Source organism: Anser anser (genome assembly GCF_964211835.1).
Source record: "Anser anser genome assembly, chromosome: Z".
NCBI lineage: Eukaryota > Metazoa > Chordata > Aves > Anseriformes > Anatidae > Anser > Anser anser.
Window position 1 is genome coordinate 88,076,094 of NC_139723.1, and position 21,440 is coordinate 88,097,533.

Genomic DNA, 21,440 nt, shown 5'->3' on the forward strand with positions numbered 1-21,440 from the left:
CCTCATTTTCTTCATAATCCCTGCCTGCAGATAGGAGGGACTAAATGCATCTTAGATGTAGCCCTTACATTTAAGTGGGTCCTTCCTGTTGTTCACAGGAATTACACAGCTGAAATGTGATGAGTCCCATAGGATTTTGTCCATAAGAAGGTGGAAAGGAATGTGAAAGAGGGAAGCACAGCTGGTGAAGGAAGAGGTAGAGCCCCAGAGGCTGGGAAGATCTCCAAAAAAAAAAAAAAAAAAGGAAAAAAAAAAAGAGAGTGCTAAAATCATTAAAATTGCACTACAGAAACTGATTAATCTTATCAAAAACAAAGTAGATGAAATGCATTAAACTATTATAGGTAAAATTCACCTTCTTGCAGAGGATAAATGCCAGTCTGATGCATGACTTAAGTCTTATTCAGATATATTATGAATACAACAGCCTCGATAGTATTTTACTGTGCGATCGCTGTAACTTTTGGCAATGTTCAAAAAGAGTCAGGTTGTATCTCTTTTTCTCATGCTGCTAGAGAACATACTTAGGATTTTCATGCTCCAAACATTCACTTCCTTTTCACTTTTGGTATGCTACTGTTTCTGCAAAAGCTCATAACAATGCCTATAGCCAACAGCACATGCTGTTCCCAGATCGGGTTGTGATGTACATTAACAATTTAGCTCTATGCTGCGGACTGCTCTCTAGTGCACTTGGAAGGCTCCTGAATTCCTGGTAAGATCATCCAAGAAGGCCAAACCAAAAGGCTGAGAGACACAAACTCCTGGAGCTCCTGGGGTGAGGGGTGAATAATATATCATCTATGGGATTAACAAGACATGGGATTTAAGAGTATTGGACATCTATTGATGGGAGAGAATGATGGCATGCATACACAGCTCCATGAAACATGATCCAGAGTTGCCAAACTAACAGTTTCAAGCCATAAATACACTCTGCATAGCAGAAAGCAGATTTGTCAGATTGGACACAAGATGAACCACACGAACACAGGAATACTGCTTCTGCATACAGCCTGTGTAAGGCAACCCTGTAGTGTAGTCTAAAATCTCCCAAGCAAAACCAGTTCGCAGTATGCACACCTACGTGCAAAGATGCCCTAACCATATTATCAGTTGTGGTCCAGGGTACTGTCCCCATCTGGAGACTGCCCATTACAAGGATATAGGAGGAGCACATTCAGCACTGTCAATAGGCCACAGAATGCCAAGAATAACATTGCTCAGAAGTCAGTCCCTGGAAGCCCTGAAGCTGTGGGGTCTGACAATGAGTACAGCCATTTTATTGTTCCCTCTCAGACAACTCACCTTGCAGGTCAGTGACAAGCAAGCTCCCATTGGTTTTCTCATACACCCAGTGCTGGAAGGTGCAGCACTTCTGGCCAGCCTCTGAGTCTCTCCTCAGGAAATTGACTTCCTTGCCATCTCTGACAGAGTATTTCACAAATTCCCCAATCAGCTCCTCCTCCACTGTTGCATAGGGGATGTTATTAGCAGGGCGATGAACAAGAAAAATAGGAATGATCCTGAAATGAAAGGGTGAAAAATAATAAAACACACTGAGCTCTGGCAAGGAAAGAGTAAGAAATAGACAAATTAGCCAGTGATCTCAGAGAGTAAATGAACAGCAACCAAGTCTAAACCAAACCAGCAGATCCGGATACGATTCAGGTTTTCTAGGTAGTTTTAGAACATAATCACACTGCGCTCTATGTGCTTATTTCTTTGTATTATTTACTCAGAAATAAACTTTTTCAGAAGCATACTTTCTAATGCTGTCCTACTACACACAAAAATCTAAGCTGTACAGAATAAAAGGTGTATCATCACTTTAGCTGCTCAGTCTGACTGATATATTACTTAGTCTTCCCGAGGTGTTAATTAAGCACCTGCAAAATTGATCCACTCCAGAAAGAGCTTTGCCCAAGTCCTGCATAACTGGAAGATTTCTGACAGGAGATTTCTAAAACCTGACATATTCAAAAATAGCAAATATTAATGATAATGAAAATAACAGCAACTACTTTACCAAACAATAAGAAGAAATGAGGAAGGTTCTGGAGAGATCATCAGATTCACAAGGCAAATCAGCACCTCTGAAAATCTAGAATCTTAGGATTTTGAGGCTTTGGCAAAGTTTGGATTTAGGCCAGAAAACTTCAGCTAGTTCTGTATGAAGTTTTCAGGAAATTGTAAACTTCACAAAATTTGTCTAATTTTACTAACCTAGAAATCAAGCTGGTTTAGCCAGAAAGACAAATCCAAGCTAGGTCCATTTATATCTAAAGATGCACCATACCAAAATATCAAATAAAATGTTGCTTGGAGTTTCAGGGTCTTCCCAGAGAGAAAGACTGAATATAAAGTGAGAAAGACAATAGGCTGGAAGGAAGTATCTGTTCCACTGGCAACATGAACTTCTTGGTTGCCAGAGCTCCTCCTATCTGGAGAAGCAGTGTGGTACCTTACCTCACAGATAGACTACTTCTGCTTGTGCTTACACTGGGATAACTCAGCATTTTCACTAGGCAGCATTCTAATATTACAGTATAAATCTCCAAAACGAAAACCTTAGAAGTATGCAAAAAAGTGTCATCAGTGTATATTAGAGTGGAATTTAATACTGCTTTGAGGTAATTTTGGAAAGCCATTCAGCTGGAGTTCGTCACAAAACATCACCGTATTTTATCAACTAGCTCACACAAGTTCCTGCCATTATCTCAGAACAGATGGGGGAAATGAATGTGACCAGTTTTACATGAAACAGGTTTCTAGTAGCTTGCTTTCTTAAAGCCAGACTAAAGGAAAAGAAATTGGTCAGGGATTAATAGAAGTGTTAGCAGAACTCCACTGTGCAAGTATCTTAAGTAATCTTAAGACCACAGAATCCCTTTCTCTCTCCCTCCTGTCTCTTTATAAGTGTCTAGCTGCCAGCCCGCTGCTCATTATAGGACAGTGCTTTCTCTATCCTTTTCCCACTTTTATAGTCAAATGTGCATAGATAGGCTAAGGCTGTAGCTTTAAAGCCAACTCTGGAGAATGCAGATTACTTTTCTCTTGCTCTATTTCCCTTATAAAATGCTCCTTTAAATACAAGTTTGTTCTGACAATGAAAGGCTAGAAGAAAGGAATCAAGCCTCAAAATTTTGAAATCAAAAAGCAAGCCAAAACTTGTATGCGCACATCATCTCTTTTCTCTCCTAGCTGCTGTCTTCCAGCCAATTATTTAGAATAAAGCAACTAGATCTAACCTTCTGTGTGCTTGCTATTTATACCAGACTTCTAGTTTTTGTAGAGTGCATGCTCTCTCTCTCTTATTAAAATTAGATGTTACATCCCACACCTAGAGAAATCTCTAAAAAAGAAATTTTACCAGGAACAATATATTTCCAGAAAAGAGGCTGACCTGCACAAATATTTTCGCTTAAAGATTTCACTGCCATCTCCATCACTATTTCTAATGCCGAAAAGGTTGCTTTAAGGAACCTTTCCTGAGGTTGCATTTTAAGTAGTGCTGAAATTAATTTTTTTTGAGAAACCTTTGTGTAGAAGCAGTTACAGCCACAAGGTTTTTGCTCAAATGTTATCATATAATTACAAAAATACTCACTGAAAAACCCTAGGAAACACAGTTCTAAGAATATAGCTTCCTTTATAATGCTTACATAACAGCTTCATTTTTTGCTCTGGTCTGCTTTTTTCCCTCACAAACCCAGTATCATCACACTGACAGTTTTTCCTAAGAGCTGCAAAGAAAATAAAACAGCCATGCCGAGCATGCACACTGCACACAAAGTATCCAAACGGAATTGGTCCAGCCTTCCTCTTCCCTTTTGGTGCTGCGTGAAATGGCTGCCACTGTGAATAGCATGGATATAAATTATCCTACTTAGTAAAGACGGGAAAATAAGCTGCAGTGTGAAAACTGCACGCTATATCTGATTAGCAAAGACTTAGCTTTTTGCAGTTTGAGTCAGGGCATTAAAATGTTTTATTTAACTGTCTGTGGATAGGATCCTCAAGCCAATTGACTTGATTTTTTTATGGACATTGTTGAGAACACAGCTCTATTTTTTTTTCAGTAAATCATTGCAGCTTAGCAGACCTTGTATCATCTAAAAGGAGATGCAGATCTCGCCTGCTGTCAAGCATGTAGGTCTTATCCTTGAAACAAAACAGATGGAATGTCAACCATCCACTGCAGTTTCAACTCTACACAGTAGCTTGACACTGGAACAGCAAATCCTTTGAAAAAGTTCTATTGCCAAAGCTGCAAGGTGTCATCTCCCAGCTTCAGGGGCAGAGATGATTCTGTACACATATTTGGGAAATGGAAAACTTCTGATATGAAATAGACCATTCTGCGGGAATGGTCTTTTCTGGCTTAACTAGAAGAGGGTAGATTTAGATCAGATATAAGGAAGAAATTTTTTACTATGAGGGTGGTGAGGCACTGGCACAGTTTACCCAGAGCAGCTGTGGGTGCCCCATCCCCAGAACTGTTCAAGGCCAGGTTGGATGGGGCTTCGGGCAACTTGATCTAGTGGAAGGTGTCCCTGCCCTCAGCAGGGGTTGGAGATAAATGATCTTTAGAGGTCCCTTCCAACCCAGACCATTCTACGACTCCATGACAAGCCTCATTTTACATAGAAAACTTGCCAAACAAGTAACTTCATACCAACTACAGAGAGATCAAGATTTCTCTCAAGATTTTATTTTTAATGGAAAGTTGGAAGGTCTGACATTCCCTACTGCTGTTACTAGATGATACTAATAGTATTATATTCTCCACCAGCATGACTAATTTCCTCTAAATTTATATTATAAACAGGCCTTTTACTCCTAGATCTCTGCTACTTACTGTCTCTACTCCTTATTATCTTTTTTCTAAAGGAAAGCGAATCTCTCATACCACCTGGATACACAGTATTATTTACTGAGTCATGACTCCAAATGTTCACAGGACTCCTCTTTCTTCTTTAGAAATCATTCCCAGCAATTGGTGCGCAAGTGTGGCACAGGACTGTGTGGCACACATACACATACGTGTGTGTATGCATTGTACTCACTCTGGTACTTCTCCAAAGCCTGCCAAAGGTCCGGCTTCAGCTGCATATATCTTCGCATACTCTCTTGCAGTATTTTGGACATAGCATTCCTATATTATAAAGAGATATCCATATGGAATATTATTCAAAACATTTAATAGGTGAGCTGTTTGAGTATTTCCAAGACAGCTTTTCCCCACAATTCTTGCTTGCAAAGGACTGAGGAACCTTACCTGCAGAGCTAGTTTATAGTTCTTTTGGACTAGATCATCCTTACTCTTGGTCCCATATGTGATAGCATTGTGCACTTTGAGAACGCAGGGATGGCCAGGGCTGAACACTGGTACCAGGCCTTGCATCACTTTACTTCGGAAAGCTCTCCGATGCATGCCTTCACCAAAGTGAAATTCTTCTGTAGCTATTATTCCATGCAGGTTTCCACCAAAATAACTGTCACTGATGAAATCTTCTCTGAACATGAGCTGCATGAATTCAATTTCTTCCACACCTAAAACACAATGCCACTTTGTTCTACACATCCTTCTGCAGTCACAGGGAAAGGGGTGGACATGGGAGGATGAATGTATCTCTCCACAGAGGATTAAAGAGTAGGCTGTATGGAAGGAGAATGCATGTCCTCAATTGTGCTAACATGAAGCTGGGACATCACTCCTCTAAACATAGTTTGTTGCCTCTACTGTCTAAAGCTAGCACGGAGAAAGGGGGTAGCTTAGTTTCATGAGGCGAGAATACAGAAAGTAGCACAAAAATTAGAGGAAAATATCACAAATATTTAAAAACTATAAGAGCAGTTGTAAACTGGAGCTTCAAATGAATGTGAAGTAAGTCAAGCTGGCTGAGAACTAAAGAGACATTGACAGAATACTGAGATCCTTCCAACTCTGCTTTTTTGGGAAGACAGAGACCGTAATAAAGTTAATGTGCAATGTGTTAAAGTGTATGTAGACATGAATTTAAAACTAGAACACAGTTCTGTGCCCACTGTGATCCAAGCGCATTCTTCTGAAGCTAGCCTTCCTTTTCTTTTCAGGAAAGCCAGAGGAAAAAAAAAAAAAAAAAAAAAGGGGGCTTTTGCTGATACAGCCAGAGCTTGTTTTAACTTTCAGCTTGGAACCTTTTCAGGGAGAGATTCTGTCAACCTGTTCGTACAGGCATGAAAGAGGTCTCAGACATTCTCTGGTATGACCATAACGAAAACTTGCCTCTCCTAGTACCAACCACATTCTCTATGGAAGCTCCAGTGCTGAAGACTAGCATGCTGAACTATTTATTTCTTTACAGTCTGGCACACCAAGCACCAAATGAAAAACAAGTTCATTAGCAAAGACAGAAGAAAACAAGATTTTTATTTCTTACATGATTTTGAATAAGATTTCTATTCTTTCTATTTCTAAAATTTCTACAGATGACCATGTCAATGTCATTCAGAGAGTAACTGATTTGAGCGATCTTTGTATTTGAGTGATCTTTATATTCAAGAGAAATTGGTACAATAATAGTTTTATTCCTAACCATGGACTTCAATGATACCACAGAGAACATAAACCAGAAAGCTCCTTAACTCCACCTACAATTCTCTGTTGATCAGAAGTTATACAGTACTGCTATGTAAGAACACCTTTCTTTATTTTAACAAGGAACTAGATGTTTAATTTTATTCTTCAAGAAAAAGAATCAATTGGCTGAATGAACAATCTGACTTATACAGTGTGTTCAGATATCGGTTCAAATAAACCAATTTGCAATGCACTGTCTATCTTTAGCTGCAGCAGAGCAAGACATATGCCAAGTGTGATTAAACACAAGATAACATATGGGTAAAGCATTCCAAATCTTAATGCCTGTCTGTCTTTTGGAGTAAAGTTACACAGCAGGTGACTTGCAAAGACCATGTGTTCAAACACAACTAGCAAGTTTTTTCTGCCAAAGCAGCTTTCTGTGCACTGTGTGTCTATGTCTCTGTGTACTGTGATGCAATGCTGTTTCACTGTTTACTGCGTGCGAAGTGCTAGTGCATCAAATTAGTGGGAAGTTACACAGTCAGTCAAGTTCAAATCAGTAGTCTTGTCATAGTGTGCACTCCACCCCCCTGCACAAACCATTCTACCCTACATGAAGGTATTTCACCAATGAACCTCCCATGAATTCAAGCGGATTTTATTTTTGATGATATAGCAGAGTTGACTACAAAAAGGAAAAAATAAGTAGCAAAAACACAGTGTTGATTCAACAGCTTGAGGGATTCCCACAGTTTCTGACAGAGTAGCTGTCAAAATGTCTCTCGTAGTCTGTAGGCCAGTGAAATCTTTGAGGTGTTCTGGTCACTGCCTTTCAGCTTGAAATCTAAAAGGGGTGAGGTACTAGAGCTGAAGCCCAGAGCTCATCTTCTCTGTGATTTAAAGAAATTAAAAATCCAATCACAGGCCTGAATTTTGAGTATTCCTCAGTTTTCTAATCAATTTTCACCTGGATAGTATCAGGCACAGACTTTCCAATTTGCACAGTGTGTGCCCTGTACCTTCATAAATGCCCTTAATCCTCAAGAGAATTCAAGCCTGAGTTGTAACTAGCTGCATTCACACCATTCCCCAAAACAATCAGTATTGGTGGAAATCAAACTGTATGGCCTCTTTCAACCTGTACTAGAATTTATATTGTGATGAATTTGTTGTGTGATTTGGAAATCACTAAGGCATCATATCAGGACATGAATATCTCAAACAAACAAAATGTTCCTTAAATTGTTTGTCTCCCCTGAAACAAGAATTTTGTGTAAGCATAATGCACCTCACGTAGACAGAGAAAAAGGCCTGTGTGTTCAGAGCTAGCTGAAAATGCAGCAGCTGCTGAAATGCTGCATCCAACTGTGTGTTGAGCACACAGGGATAAATGCAAGGTATTAAATGTGCAGTGCCAGCTGTTGTGAATGCATGGACTTCATTGCAAGGCCATGGGACTGTCTTTGAAAAACTGTATTGCAAAACTGTTTCTGCTAGCCCTTGAGCTGCCAGTGTCACATTCAACAGCACCTGTAGTTGACACTTCTGAGGAATAACCAAGGGCAACGGAAAGAGCTGCAACTGCTACATTAGTAACAAAAGGCAGAAAAAGTAAATTGAAGGTGTATTACTGAATGGGATGGGTAATTCAGAGACATGAATACAGCTGGAATTCTCAGCAAGGTCTCTCAGAGCTCTCTGCTTAGTGAAAGTGTTCAAGGAAGAGAACTACCACCAGTGTGTGAGGATCACGTCAGGGATTAGACCAGGCAGGCTGCATACACGTGTTGACAGAACGGGCTGATGTCCATTCAAGACCACCCCCTGAATATTTGAAAAGTCATGGATGTCAGGAGAGGTCCCTAATGAGGAAAGCAAGCATTGCACTCATCCTCAAAAAAGGACAAAGGAACAATGTAGAGAACTACAGAATGGTCGGCCTCACTTCAGTCCCTGGAAAAAACACAGAGTGAATCGTCTTGGAATATATTTATGAACCATGAACGAGAAGGAGGAAGATAAGGGTTAAATCCTGCCAGACCAACCATCAGACAGTCATTCCCTTCTGTTATAAAATGACTGGATCTGTTGAGATGTGAAAAGGAGTGGCTGTCATTTAACTTGACGTTAGCAAGGCTTTTGAAGCTGTCTCACAATATTCTTGTCTCCAGTTTAGACAAGTGAATAAGTATATGAGTAGAAAACTGGTGAGATCATCAGGCTCAGGAAGCAGTGGTTAATGTAACAAGCGGAGTACCACAGGGGTCGGGTCTTCACCTTGTCCTCTTTTAACATCTTTGCCAATGACCTGGAAGAAGCAATGGAGTGGTTGCTCATAAAAGTTGCAGATGACATCAAACTGGGGGAACAGACAACATGCTCTAGTGCAGGGCTGTCACTCAGGGGAACCTGCATAGGCTGGAGGATTGGGCCAACAGGAACCTCATGAAATTCCACTAGGGCAAATGGAAAGTCCTGCACCTGGGAAGGAAAAGCCTCTCGCAAAGGCACAGCCAGGCTGGGGAACAGCTCTGCTGAAAGGGCACTGCTGGGAGTCTTACGGACACAAATGAACATGAGCCACCAGCGCACCCTGGCAGCAAAGGCCAATTGCACCAGAGCTGTGTCAACAGTAAGACAGCCAGCAGATCAAGAGAAGTGATTATCCTCTTCTACTCAGCCCTCATTAGACCGTATCTGGAATACCGCATCTAGTTTGGGGCCCCCAGTACAGTAAAGACATTCAACCAACTGAACCACTTTCAGCAGTGGGCCACCATGATGATGAGGGGCCTGGAGCACCTGGCATGTGAAGAGAGTCTGAGGGAATGCGGCTTGCTCAGCCTGGAAAAGAGAAGGCTTCAGGGAACCTAACAGCAGCTGGTGCATAAAACTACAAAGTTTATCAAGAAGATGGCATGAAGCTCTGCACAATGGTGCACAGTGAGAGGATGACAGACAACTGATGTAAATTGAAACAAGAGATGTTCAGTTTGGATATAAGAAGAAACTTTTTCACAAGAACAGTCAAGCAGTGGCACAGAGATACCGTGCAGTCTCCATCCCTAGAAGTTTTCAAGATCTTGTTGTATAAAGCCTTAAGCCACTTGGTCTCACCCCATAGTTAACCCTGCTTTGAGCAGAAGATGACCCCCTGGGGTCCCTTCCAACCTGTATTATGTTATGATCCTATAAATGGACAAGAGATAAAAACAAGAATTATGATTTAGTACAAGTTCGGTGACTCAACTGAAACTGATTGCACTACTACAATCTAGCCATTTGCTAACCAAACACGGTTCATTGTAACTGTTTATGTGTATCTGTTCATTTTCTTATTAAGAGGGTTCAGAAGTGCTCCTTAGAGCTCAGACTACCTTATCTTGGGTCAAATTTGCAAAGACAGTGCAGCTTCTTAGTAACTTTCTGATAATGTTAAGCAACTGTAAACCCAGTTTAACTGGGTGGTAAAAAGAAGATTTGAAAACGGTTTGTACCACCAAATCAGAAGGTACACATCTTGGGTGAAAATACTGCTAATTATCTTGGTTATATTTTTCCATCTTTTGTTCTATTTGAAAATAAGAAGGAACAAAGATTTAAGCACACAATTAACCAGACGTGTGTACTTACCTTCAAAATTCTGAAAACTTGAAAGATGTTCCAAGACTACAAAGAAACAAAGAGATTTTCAAAAAGTATTAATGGAAACTACCATTGTCATTATTAATGCAAATTATAAACTAGGATTTACCTTCAGAAGTCAGATTAAACTCCGCAGTTACCTTTCCATATATATTATTCAAGCAGCAGTAATACATTCCTTGGTCTTTGTTACTGGCTTTAGCTATCGCCAAAGAGACAGGAGAGTCATCCTGGGCACTGGAACAGAATACATTAATTTTCCACATTAATACCTCTAAAAGATATTTCCATGTATCTGTCCCTGGAATTTCTGCCTGTCACTGCCAAGACTGATTCAAATATGTTGCGAGTAGATAAAATACTTCATTTCACCCCATTTAGAACCATTCATCCTATTAAGTGCTTCACAACAGCTGATCCTACTATATTCTGAGAGAAAAATACATCAACTTAATCCAGATAAAAAGAATTGAATCACATCAAAAGGTATTCTAATATTCCCATTCATGCCATGGCAAATATATAAGGTATGATGGTAAGATAGGGTATATCTCCAAGAAGATATAACGGGTGTCTTCTTGTTGATACTTAAAATATTTGGAAAAACTCTGCATGGGTATATCTGGAAACACTTAGCAACGGCATGTTATCCCATGAAGTGAAAATTCAAATATTTTGTTACCACATACTTTACTTATCACTACAAAACCAATTCATTTGTTACCAATGTACTGTTTCTTTGTTGAAACACTGCAACATTACTTACCAGATAATATATTTTATTATATAAAACAATTGATATGGTAATATCCATTACCGATATGGTAATACAATAATCAGAATCAGTGTAGTTAAAACAAGAATCCGAATAATATGAGTAGTCTAACCAATTCATTCAATGTTTCCTCTCAACTTAAAATAGCATCTTGGCAGATGCCTTCCTATAAATATTTTTGATCTTTGCAAAATCATGCCTTCTGACGGAAACATCTTTTTTTCTTTGTTTTGGATAATGTTAACATTTGTTTATAGTGCTTCAAAAATTAAGTTAAGAGCTATTTTGTAAGAAGGTTATTACTGTAATGGAAGAAAATAACTTGTTCCATAAAAATGTTGTTTTAGGAGAAGCTGGACAAAATCCTGATAAATGCCTTAGGAAGCTTTTGTTTTCCAGCCTTCTCATTGCCCTGCCTCTAGTCACTCAGAGTCAGGTTAACTGGCTGGGCAAAGGGAAGAGATCATTTTTCCTTAAATGCAACTCCATCTTTTAGTCCAACTGGCTTCAAGCTCCATTTGATATAGAATATAAAGTTCAAAGGAGTGATCAAACCAAGCTCTACATTGCATGTTAGTTGTTTCAGCAATTCACTACCACCACACAAGGACAGACAGCCTGCCACGTATTAACCAGGCGTGTTTATATCATTTGGCCTGGGTGTTGAGGTTGAAACTTCAGATGATCTTTTACTGTACTTGAAAGTTGGATGAGACTGGTTATGAATGGGCTGAGAGGAATTGCAGGTGATGGAATGCAAACTGTAACAAATACTAATGCTCTGTGTGAAAAAATAGTTCTTAATTCTCCTATTTTAACTTATTTTTTGCACCTATCATACTAATATTGTTACATTAAAGAGTGAATCACTGGCACATTTAGTATTTTCTCAACAGCTATTCAGAAACTAGAAGCCCATCAGAAACATTCACTCACTTTCTCTGCAGTCGAGCTAGTAACTTGGAGTCTTTAGTCCATGTAATGGTGGAGTCCCCATGAATGTCTCCAAACTGGCAGCACAGCTTAACATTTCCAGAGCAGTCAGGGAATGACTCTGCTTGGATTCTCTTCAGCAGCTTGGGAGCTTGAAACAGAAGAGCCACAGTTTAGGATTAGAATATAATTACAATGTTTCGGCAGTTTAAAGGAATCCCAGAACATTTTGAAGATACTGTTCATATGAATCTGACATTACTGATAATTACATTTTTTTTCTGATGCAGAAAGCAAGGTTTTACAATATGGAGGTTTTAGAAGACTGGTTCAATGCCCCGCCCAGTCAATGGAAATGTTTTCAATGCAAAGACATTCTGAATTTATAGAATAGGACCAAAGGGAATTTCTAGTCTGAAAATACATCAGAATAACATCATTTCTTACTATGACCACATTATCTCTGACTGAAGAATCAGCTGGCTTTGATGCTAAAAAAGAGACACCAAAAGGGTACTGCATAACATATGGTTACACGATCAGAGTTCATATTAACTGAATCCTGGTAAGCGGTGCATTTTTTTTTTTTGCTAATCACAGCCTTTGAGAGAAATGACTCCAAGTCCCAGGAGATGCTCAGGCTCTGAGGTGTTCCTGGAGCACACCTAATGCACACTGCCAGGATCAGGTGTTTTGCAAGATGCAGTGATGGCTTCCTTTCTTTTAAAACACAGCTGGAGGGAGGAACCCACACTCTGGTTAGATACCTGCTCTAGCAACGACATGGCATTTGGCAACGGCAGTGGCCCTTACTTCCCTCTTCAAAGAATTAATTTCCTGCTTCTAAAGCAAGTCCCTACTTTTCCAGCCCCAGGACATGGTTCTTTTACTAAACACTGGCTGCTATGCAGAGAAAATCGAAGACTTATTCAGGTTCCAGAAATGGAGCACCCTGCCCAGTCCAGGAAGGTCCCAATAACCTGGCTCTCTGCTAAAGCTGTTTGCTGGCTCGCTCCAGTCTCTTCTGAGTGAGCTGGCATGACACATCTCCTCCCTGGTCCCATGCCAGCTGTCTAACTTTCCCCACCTAATGCCTAAGGAATGCTAAATCCGACCCAAAGGGTCAGGCACCTGGAATTCGTTGCTATGTTTGACTTGCAGCCACTTAAGTCCTTAGGCCTAAGAATCCTGCTGAATCAGGGCTAAAACGGCACCGACTATGCGACAGTACTGGAAATAGAACTAAAGGCTCCAGTTTTCCTGCCCCAGCCACAAAGCCCTTCCTCCTGGAGGTGAAAAAATACACAGGAGCACACTCTGAGTGTATACCGGACTAACCACGGCAACCTCCCCGTAATGCTGGGGGAGGTCCCTGCAAACTCTCTAAAATACAAACATACATTCCCTTCAGTCTAGAACGCAGCACAGTAGAGGCAGGAGAACAAAATTCAGCCTGAACATGGACAACATTTTTCAGATTTAGGCTCAGATACATGGAAAAGGTCCATCTTTTCTCGGTAGTTGCAGTTTGCTTGTTCTACTTTGAAGGAATGTGTCTCTCCTTCTCCCACACATTTGGTTCTCTGGTAATTTCCGATTTAGCTCTGCTCTCAGTTATCATTGGTGAGCCTGTAGGTGTATAGCAGACCTCGCTATAGCAAATTCTCACCGTGTCCGGTCCTTTTTCTTGCTCAGTATAGCTCGTCTCCCATTATTCCCTTTCACAGTCATTTCTTGTAGACAAACATGTTTGCAAAGGACACATTTTTGAATAAAGTTGTTTTTTTTTCTATGTGATTGGAAAACTGAACTCTGACCAGACTTCACTGTAATTAGAATCTCTGAAGAGCTTCAGAGCTGTTTAGCCTACCTTTAGTCACTATTCAGTCTTGCTCTTATCTTTAAAATTATTTCGTGATGTGAACATAAAAGACAATGTCAGAACGCGAACATAAGACCTTGGCTCTTGCAAAGTATCCATAGAAACCACAAACACCTCATCTGTTGAGCTGTTACGCTGCTACTACTCCTGTCTGCATTTTATCCGTTAGCGATCTCCTGGAGACTCTGACAAGCAACCCAATTCTCATCTGAATTATATGCTTCTTATGTCAGTTTAATAATGCTAATTTCATCAGTGTCATTTCTGACCAATAGTGGTGAAAAGGCATACAGAACCAGCCATCAGTCATCAGGCAGGACTGCAAAACATTATGTTTATCAGTGGCACCCTACAAGTAACAATAATACTTTGCTAGCAATAAAACCATTTGGTAACCAAGAGAGAGTAATTGCATTTGGGAGCCGCAGTGTGGGAGCATTACTGGGAACACCGCCCTGCAGGAACAAAATGACATGCTAGGACTGGGCTTGCAGCTGCTGTGTTGTGTGCAGTTAGGTGCAACTATCCTGCTACACCGCCCTGAAAACTGACTTGAAGAGACAAATAAAAAGTAGGCTTATCAAAAAGGATAAAAAAACAATAAATATATTTGCCAGCAGGGAAAAGGATGCTAGGGAGGTATCAGCTCTGTGGCATGAGGATAGCGGTAGTTATTAAGTTCACAGAACTGTAAATAACATCAGTGAGGGCAGGACACTTTTGACTGCTAAGATTTCAACTGAGGGAGGCTTGCAGTGGGTTTAACGAATTTGAACTTCCTACCGGAGTCAGAAGGATGGGAAAGGACAGAAATGACAATCAGTTTTCTCTTACCTTTGCTATCCTTTTCTGAAATTAGTTTCCTTTGCTCTTTTCTATTTTCTTTATGAATCACGTTTGCCTCACTTTTAACACAGCTATGATCCTTGCTGACATCTCCTCTCTCCTCCAGTCGGGGTTTCTTTGACAGTGTTGCTGATGATAATTTCTTCTTTGCTCCAGTAGCTAAATTGTCACTCTTTGCTGTGTGTTTACATTTGATGGGCTCAGACTCAGCAACAGTTGGTGACGTCTGGCAGGACTTTGACCCTTCTTGATTTTCTGGCCTTTCGACGCTAACTGAGAACGGATCATATGCGGTCAATGCTAAGGAGTGTGGCTGCGTCCTGCTGTAGGATGGCTGCCTTTGAAGAGAGACGTCCCCTGAATCAACTGCTGGCAAGTTAACTAAAGCACTTACCGCAGTCTCTGAAGTCGTGACTTCTTCTTCTTTATTATGCTCAGTAGACTTAATTGAACAATCAACCTCAGCTGGCTTGCTGGAAGTGATCAAGTCAGGAGAGGACAGCTTAGTGATACTATTCCTAATCCGCCTCTGAGCCTTGGAGCTAATTAAAGCGTGCAAAGGAGACTTCATTTTAGCAGCATCTAGGTTGTATTCAGTAGTTCTTTGAATCTTTTGTTTATTTCCACACAAGATTGCTTCCTCCTTATTTTCTTCAGGTACCCTATGGATCTGATCCTGCACTGCAATGCAGAAAGCTTCCAACTTAGTCAATTTTTCATCTCCTTTGACCGCAGTTTGTGTGCATTTTGTTTGTACGTTACTTCCTGTGCCAGAACACCCCATTGCTGCTACACTGTTAAGAGAGCCCTCTGACTGGCTTACAGGTATGAATGGTGATGTTTCTCTTACGGTCTGTTGCTGGAGACCCATCTGATTACTGATGTCTCCACAATCTTCCTTTGCTACTGTGCAGTACTCATTCTGAACCTTTCTAGGCAGCGGGGTACTAACTGATACTGAAGTTACGTTCCCAGAGGCATACGTGTGACTTTTCAAAGAATCTGTTTTTAACTCTTTGTCAAACTTAAAAGTGTTGTCAGCAAAAAATAAATGTTGTTCAGACACGTTATGAGGGGAAACTGCAGGCTGACTCTCTGAAACATGCCTAACTCCAGAGTCACAGGATGTTTCAACCCTTTGTTCATCACCTATGAAAATGTCTCTCTGTTCTTTTCCTGGTTTACTTGGTTCATATTTGGGCACTTTTACAAAAAAATCTGTTAAAAGGGGATTCTCAGAAGAGGGAGTGAATATCACTTCTTGTTTTTCTAATCCTGTCAGTTGGTGTACATTTTGGGGTAGATTCTTACCCGTTATGGTTTCAGGAGTCTTAATTAAATTAGGCAATTTCATTGGGTAACTGTATTTCTGTGTATTAGAAACAACTTGAAAATCTTGAGTCTCATAATTTTTTGAAGGATGATAACTGCTACAATTAGTGCCTTTTTGTGCATTCAACTCGGAGTGATTTCTTTTTTCTTGTAAATTATCTTCATAACTTCTATGTATGATGTTAACAGAAGAGTGTTTTTCATGTGTAAACTGATGGGTATTTTCAACAGAGGAATTACTGGGGAAAATAACTTTCTCCTCAGGGAAATACGACAGTTTTTTTCTTGCTGGGTAACAGTCCTTAAAATGACAGTCTTTACCAGCATCTTCATCTGTGGTCTCAGTCATAGTCTCATTTATCAAGGATATGTTCCACTCAGTATGCAGTAATTGTCCAGTTGTCCAGTGTGACTTATCTGACATGCAAGCTGGGTTTTCTTTATCGCATGCTAAGTTACTACTCTGAGCATTTTTTAATCTTTGAGAATCTGTATCACATGTTTGGAAAGTGTTATTAACGGTAAGCTTTCCTTCCCGAGAAACAGTTGTTTGAACGGCTCCATTATTGACAATTAATGTTTGATTTGGCTTCTGCTCCAAGCACTCCTCTGTATTGAAGATACTATTCTCTGAAATACAAGTGGACGCCGTTTCTGTTTTATTCCCAGTGCTAGAACTGATACATAAACCATCTGCTTCTACCACTTGTGTAAGAGAAAAGTTTTCTATGGATGCACTGTTACACGCTTCATTTGTTTTCAGTAGGACATTAGAGACACTGCAGTCTTCTTTCTCTGTTCTTTGTCTAATAGGTGGCTGTGTAATAGGTTCCTGCTGTTCTGTGAAATCTGGGGGCAAAGGATGATCAGAACAGGTCTCTTGCACAGAGTTCGGTTCTGTGACTTTGGTATCTGTCAGCCTTACCTCTAAACTTGTGATTCCCCAGTTTTCAAATGGGATTTGATAGTCTGAGTCATCTTCATGAAGAAGTTTCCAGAGCTTGTCATGCACTGCAGATAAATCGGCATCTCCTTTGCACCCAGGTTCTCCAGATTCCAGAACTGACTTGGGATTAGCTTCAAACAGAGATTCATCACATGATACACTGCAGAGAGTATCTCTGTCATTGCCGTCATGCGAATCAAAACCATACCTTTGCCCTCCCTCCTTTGGCTCATCACATAGCTTTGCAGAAGAGAGAACAGCACATAAACTTTCTTGTTTATCAGGAACAGAGTCCGCGTCCCATAAAGGAAGAGATGAAATGTCTTTCTTTGATTTGTTGCCATTACTACTAATATCCTTCCCTTGTTCCCAGAAGACTCGTTGGCGACAACTTTCTCTCTTATCACAAGGAGCACGGTGTTGCGAATAGGTTTGTAAACTTCCATTTTTCACTTGTAATGGCTTTTCAGTACATTCTGAAGCTGAATGGATGGTTCCTGCATTCTGACAAGTCATGAGGATGCCTTCCTTTGCTATTTCAGGCTCCATACATTCTCTATCACAATTTTGGATAGAGATTTTAAGACTGGCACCTTGATTCTACAAAAAAAAGAAAAAAAGAGAAATGTGATAGAACTAAAAAATGGGACTGCTGCTTGACACAGGCCTGAACTGTAGTCCTAAATTGAAATGAAAGGGTTTTTTGTTGTTCGGGTTTTTTTGTTGTTGTTGGTTAGTTGTTTTTTTTTTTTTTAAGTATTTGTCAACATCTGAGGTTTCTGGTTTGTAGCTATCACCCTACCCTGACAGAAAGAAGAAATCATAGTTCTGTATTTAAACTTGTACAAATTACAAGTCTAGCCTGCCAGACTCGCCTGTTGGATCTGTGGCACATGGTATGAATGTAATACTCAGAACAAGAGTATGCTAACCACTTGACAGAGTTATCCTGTGCCCAAGGACTGTCTAAAACACAGGTTTTGGCTTCTGCTCATCTCTAGCCTTTTTCTGTATGCAGATATTTCTTTCCTACTTAATTTTTAACTAATACAGAGTTTTCGTCATGGATGCTTAAAGAACTAATACCTATTGGCTGCGGGTAGCAGGAGTCTAATCTGAACTCTTATCTGAACTCGCCAATCTGAAACCTGGCCACAGCACTTACAGTAACGTAACAGCTGCTCTGTGCTAGTAGGGTTCTGGGATTTAAATGATTGTACCGCAAGTGGAAAAAAATGAAAAAATGCCTCGTGCAAACCATGGCAACACACACTGTCAAGAAAATCTCAATAGGTTAATTCCAATAGGGGGCTATTCTCCATCATAAGAACATTAAGTGCTGCTAAAATGTGATTGGAATTTTATGTACCATAAAAACAGAGAAACTTATGGATGCTTTTCAAGCAGAAGAAATCAGTGATTTTCCATTGCTTAAGACACCCCAGTGGTCAGATTAAAGTCAATCTATGATTCAGAACTGGGAGAGATTTTTGCTTAAAGAATACAGATGAAGTAGAGCATGTGGAAAAAGCTTGTGCTTATTTGTCATAACTATTTTTCTGTGCACTTGGTTGTGCACTTTAAAATCAGTGAAGTGGGTGATAATAAGATTATTCATGATTTAATACTCATAAATATATATCTTCAGACTTTACTATGTGAAATAAAAAGTATGATCCAATTCTCCTGGTTATGAAAACTGGTGGGGCATCATATCAGACAGTACATCTGTACTGATTTCCCTGGTCAATTTCCTACCCAACAGCATAAAATATTTAAGGACTTGGAGAGTATCAATTTGGGTTTTTGATTTGTAATTGCTCTTTAAATTTCCACGTAATATCTAAATCTTTCATTGTTTTACTTTTAAAAAGAAAAGGTCCATACGCTTCTGTAACATTAATTCTCTGGATAAAATTATCCCCTTGACAGAATTCAGAGCAAAGTTCTGTTTATTTGTTTTAAATTTCCAGCTCCATAACTGGACACAACTTTGTTCTTTGAGTATGAACTGAAAAGAAAGTAAATCGAAACGTTCTCTGCTCACAACAGGGATGTGAGAATCCTTCTGAGTTGAAAGAAACATTGCTTTGATAAGACCTGTGCAATAGCCTAAATATCAGATTTCCCTATCCAGCTGTCCAGAGTCCCATTAGTGCCTCTTACTATTATCGGTCTCACTCTATAATTAGAACAGCTTATGGTTTATTTGGGCCTTTTTCAAAACCAGATTTCCTTCCCAGACGTAGCTGTCATTCAGAAGTTCGTGAATAGTGTCTTTCAAAGTAATTTAAATTTGCATTATTTTGTGACAAACAGGAACAAAATCAGTCAAACCACTCTTTCTGTTAAATGATAAGCATTTTACTTACCCTGGGTGAGACGTTGTCATCTGGCACCTGATTTTGCTCAGACAGGCCCCAAGTCTTTTTCTGTTCCCAATGACAGTCTTTATCCGCCTCTTCTGTACGACACAAACCAGCCTGCATTTGCAAGCTTTCTGTCTCCTCACAAATTTGTGCTGAAAGGCCTCCTTCCTGACTGGGAAACGAAGCACTGGATTCCCTCACCTCCGCAGCAGCCTGAAAAGATTGCCCTATATTACCGACATATCTGCAGAGCTCTATAGGGTTTAGCAACTTTAAAAGGTTTCTTGTTAGAGTTTCTGTTAAGGTAGAGACAGAATGCCTTGCATTTTCCTCCGATGAATTTCTTCTCCCCTCCTCTAGCAGCAATGAGCTTTCACCCAGCAAGTTCTCGTCCACCTTGTTTTCTGTCATTGTCTCTGAAGCCTGATTTGTCAAAGCAGTACCTATGCCACCAGTAAAGGAGTCCGCCTTTGCATGTACATTATCCATGTTCTGAGGTTTGTTGGTTGAGAAATCTGTCTGGCCAATTCCATTATTTTCTTCTTCAGTTCGGAGACACTCATTTTCAATGACAGCAGATGCGACAGGCACTTTACCCTTCTCTTCGTCTTTCACACTGGTAGTTTTATCTCGGTGTTGTCCAACAGTTAGAGTCATCTCTGTCTGCAAAGTTGACTGGCTGTATGTAGAGGGGTCTCTCCTTACATTTACTCCTTTGAATTTTGAGTGATGACCACAGAAGCCAATGGTAGTATCCATAGGCGTAGTGTTATCTGACACTCGGAACAGACACGGCATTTCACTGAGGAAGTAAGCACACCCATCACAATCCTTACTCAGTTTTAAATCATCTTCATCACCACTTTCTAATAAAAACTGTAATTTTTTTTCCCAGATTTCATTTTCATGTGCTGTCAGCACATCTGAACATTCAAAATACTCTAGGACATCATCAGAAAAATCATCACTTACACTTGGATAAGCCTCCAAAATGCCACCAGAATTTTCGGAATCATCTTTTGTAAAATAATTCTGATTTACTATGGGAGTATCTGCCTGCTCACTCAACAGGGCATTCGTGGTTAGAGGTCTACTGAACCCAGTCTTTTCACGTGCCTGGACAGCTGGAGGTGGACAAGAAACAGAATCTTCCACTTTAGGGCAACAATTGTCTCTGCGATCAGTGATTAGATCTGTAGGGTGGGAATGCACCTGTCTGATGCAGTATTTCTCTGCTTCTCCAGCAGTGACACAGACCATACTATTAAAATTAATTAGGTCATCACCATTCTCTGATACACCCCTAAGGCAGCACATATTTTCCTGTGTTTCAAATACATTTTTTGCATCCATGTTGTCTTCCATGTTAGGCAAGTGTCTGTGGGATTTCTCACATGGGAACGATACTTTTGAGCTTCTCATGCAATGAAACACTGACTTTTGGTGAGTTAAAATTTGTTGAAATTAACATGGGGTCACCCTTTTAAGAGTAACTCTAGTATTGTAAAAAATGTTCCTCATTCTGCTGATTTTACTCTGAAGCTTCCCACTGTCATTTAGGTCAGCAACCGATTCTGAGAAAGTTCCGATTTTTGTGTGAGATTCCCTCTCAACAAGGGTTGAATAGCAGGTCATTCTAGCTGCCAGTTTCCAAATACTGTCCAATGAAGTGCAGCATCTTGCTATGTGCACCTGCAAATAAAAGAAATCTGAAGTTTAACATGATTTTGAGAATGGGTATACATATTTTCTAACAGATGGTAAACCACCACCCAGTTTCAAGCATTTCCAAAAAAGGAAACATAATGATCTAAAAATCAAGATCAAACATTAACAGCAGGAACTATAATCCAGTTATCTATGCAGAACCACTTCGGGAAAGATATTGTAGCTGTCCAAAGTGATTTGTGCTAGGAAGACAAATTCCCAAGCATGCCTGCACGTACACCCAGCAGCAGCACAAAAAATGCTTTAGTGCACGTCACTTATGTGTTTCTAACTGCTAACAGAAATATACAGACCAATGCAAATACTCACATGTGCATGACTCCTACAGCTACCAGGTATTGTGATAGTCACATTGGCATCGCAGGGACATAAAAAAAATATATATCACTCTGGCTGATTCTTCACTACAGAGTATC

General features: G+C 40.1%; 1 protein-coding gene across 19 annotated transcripts in view; it reads right to left on the minus strand.

Annotated features, from left to right (window-relative positions):
• Positions 1–21,440, minus strand: part of LOC310889344 (alpha-protein kinase 2-like) — an 89,366-nt gene that overhangs the window by 57,016 nt on the left and 10,910 nt on the right. For 12 of the 19 annotated variants that reach the window (XM_083816677.1, XM_083816676.1, XM_083816664.1 and 9 more), the window contains 8 exons: positions 19,300–20,988; positions 14,638–17,527; positions 11,925–12,072; positions 10,323–10,450; positions 10,202–10,237; positions 5,282–5,556; positions 5,070–5,158; positions 1,309–1,526 (listed from right to left, as the gene is read on the minus strand). In XM_083816677.1, the coding sequence (XP_083672803.1) occupies positions 1,309–1,526; positions 5,070–5,158; positions 5,282–5,556; positions 10,202–10,237; positions 10,323–10,450; positions 11,925–12,072; positions 14,638–17,527; positions 19,300–20,718 (5,203 nt within the window). In that variant the 5' untranslated portion in view covers positions 20,719–20,988. The other 7 variants (XM_083816668.1, XM_083816673.1, XM_083816670.1 and 4 more) reach the window with 7 other exon arrangements.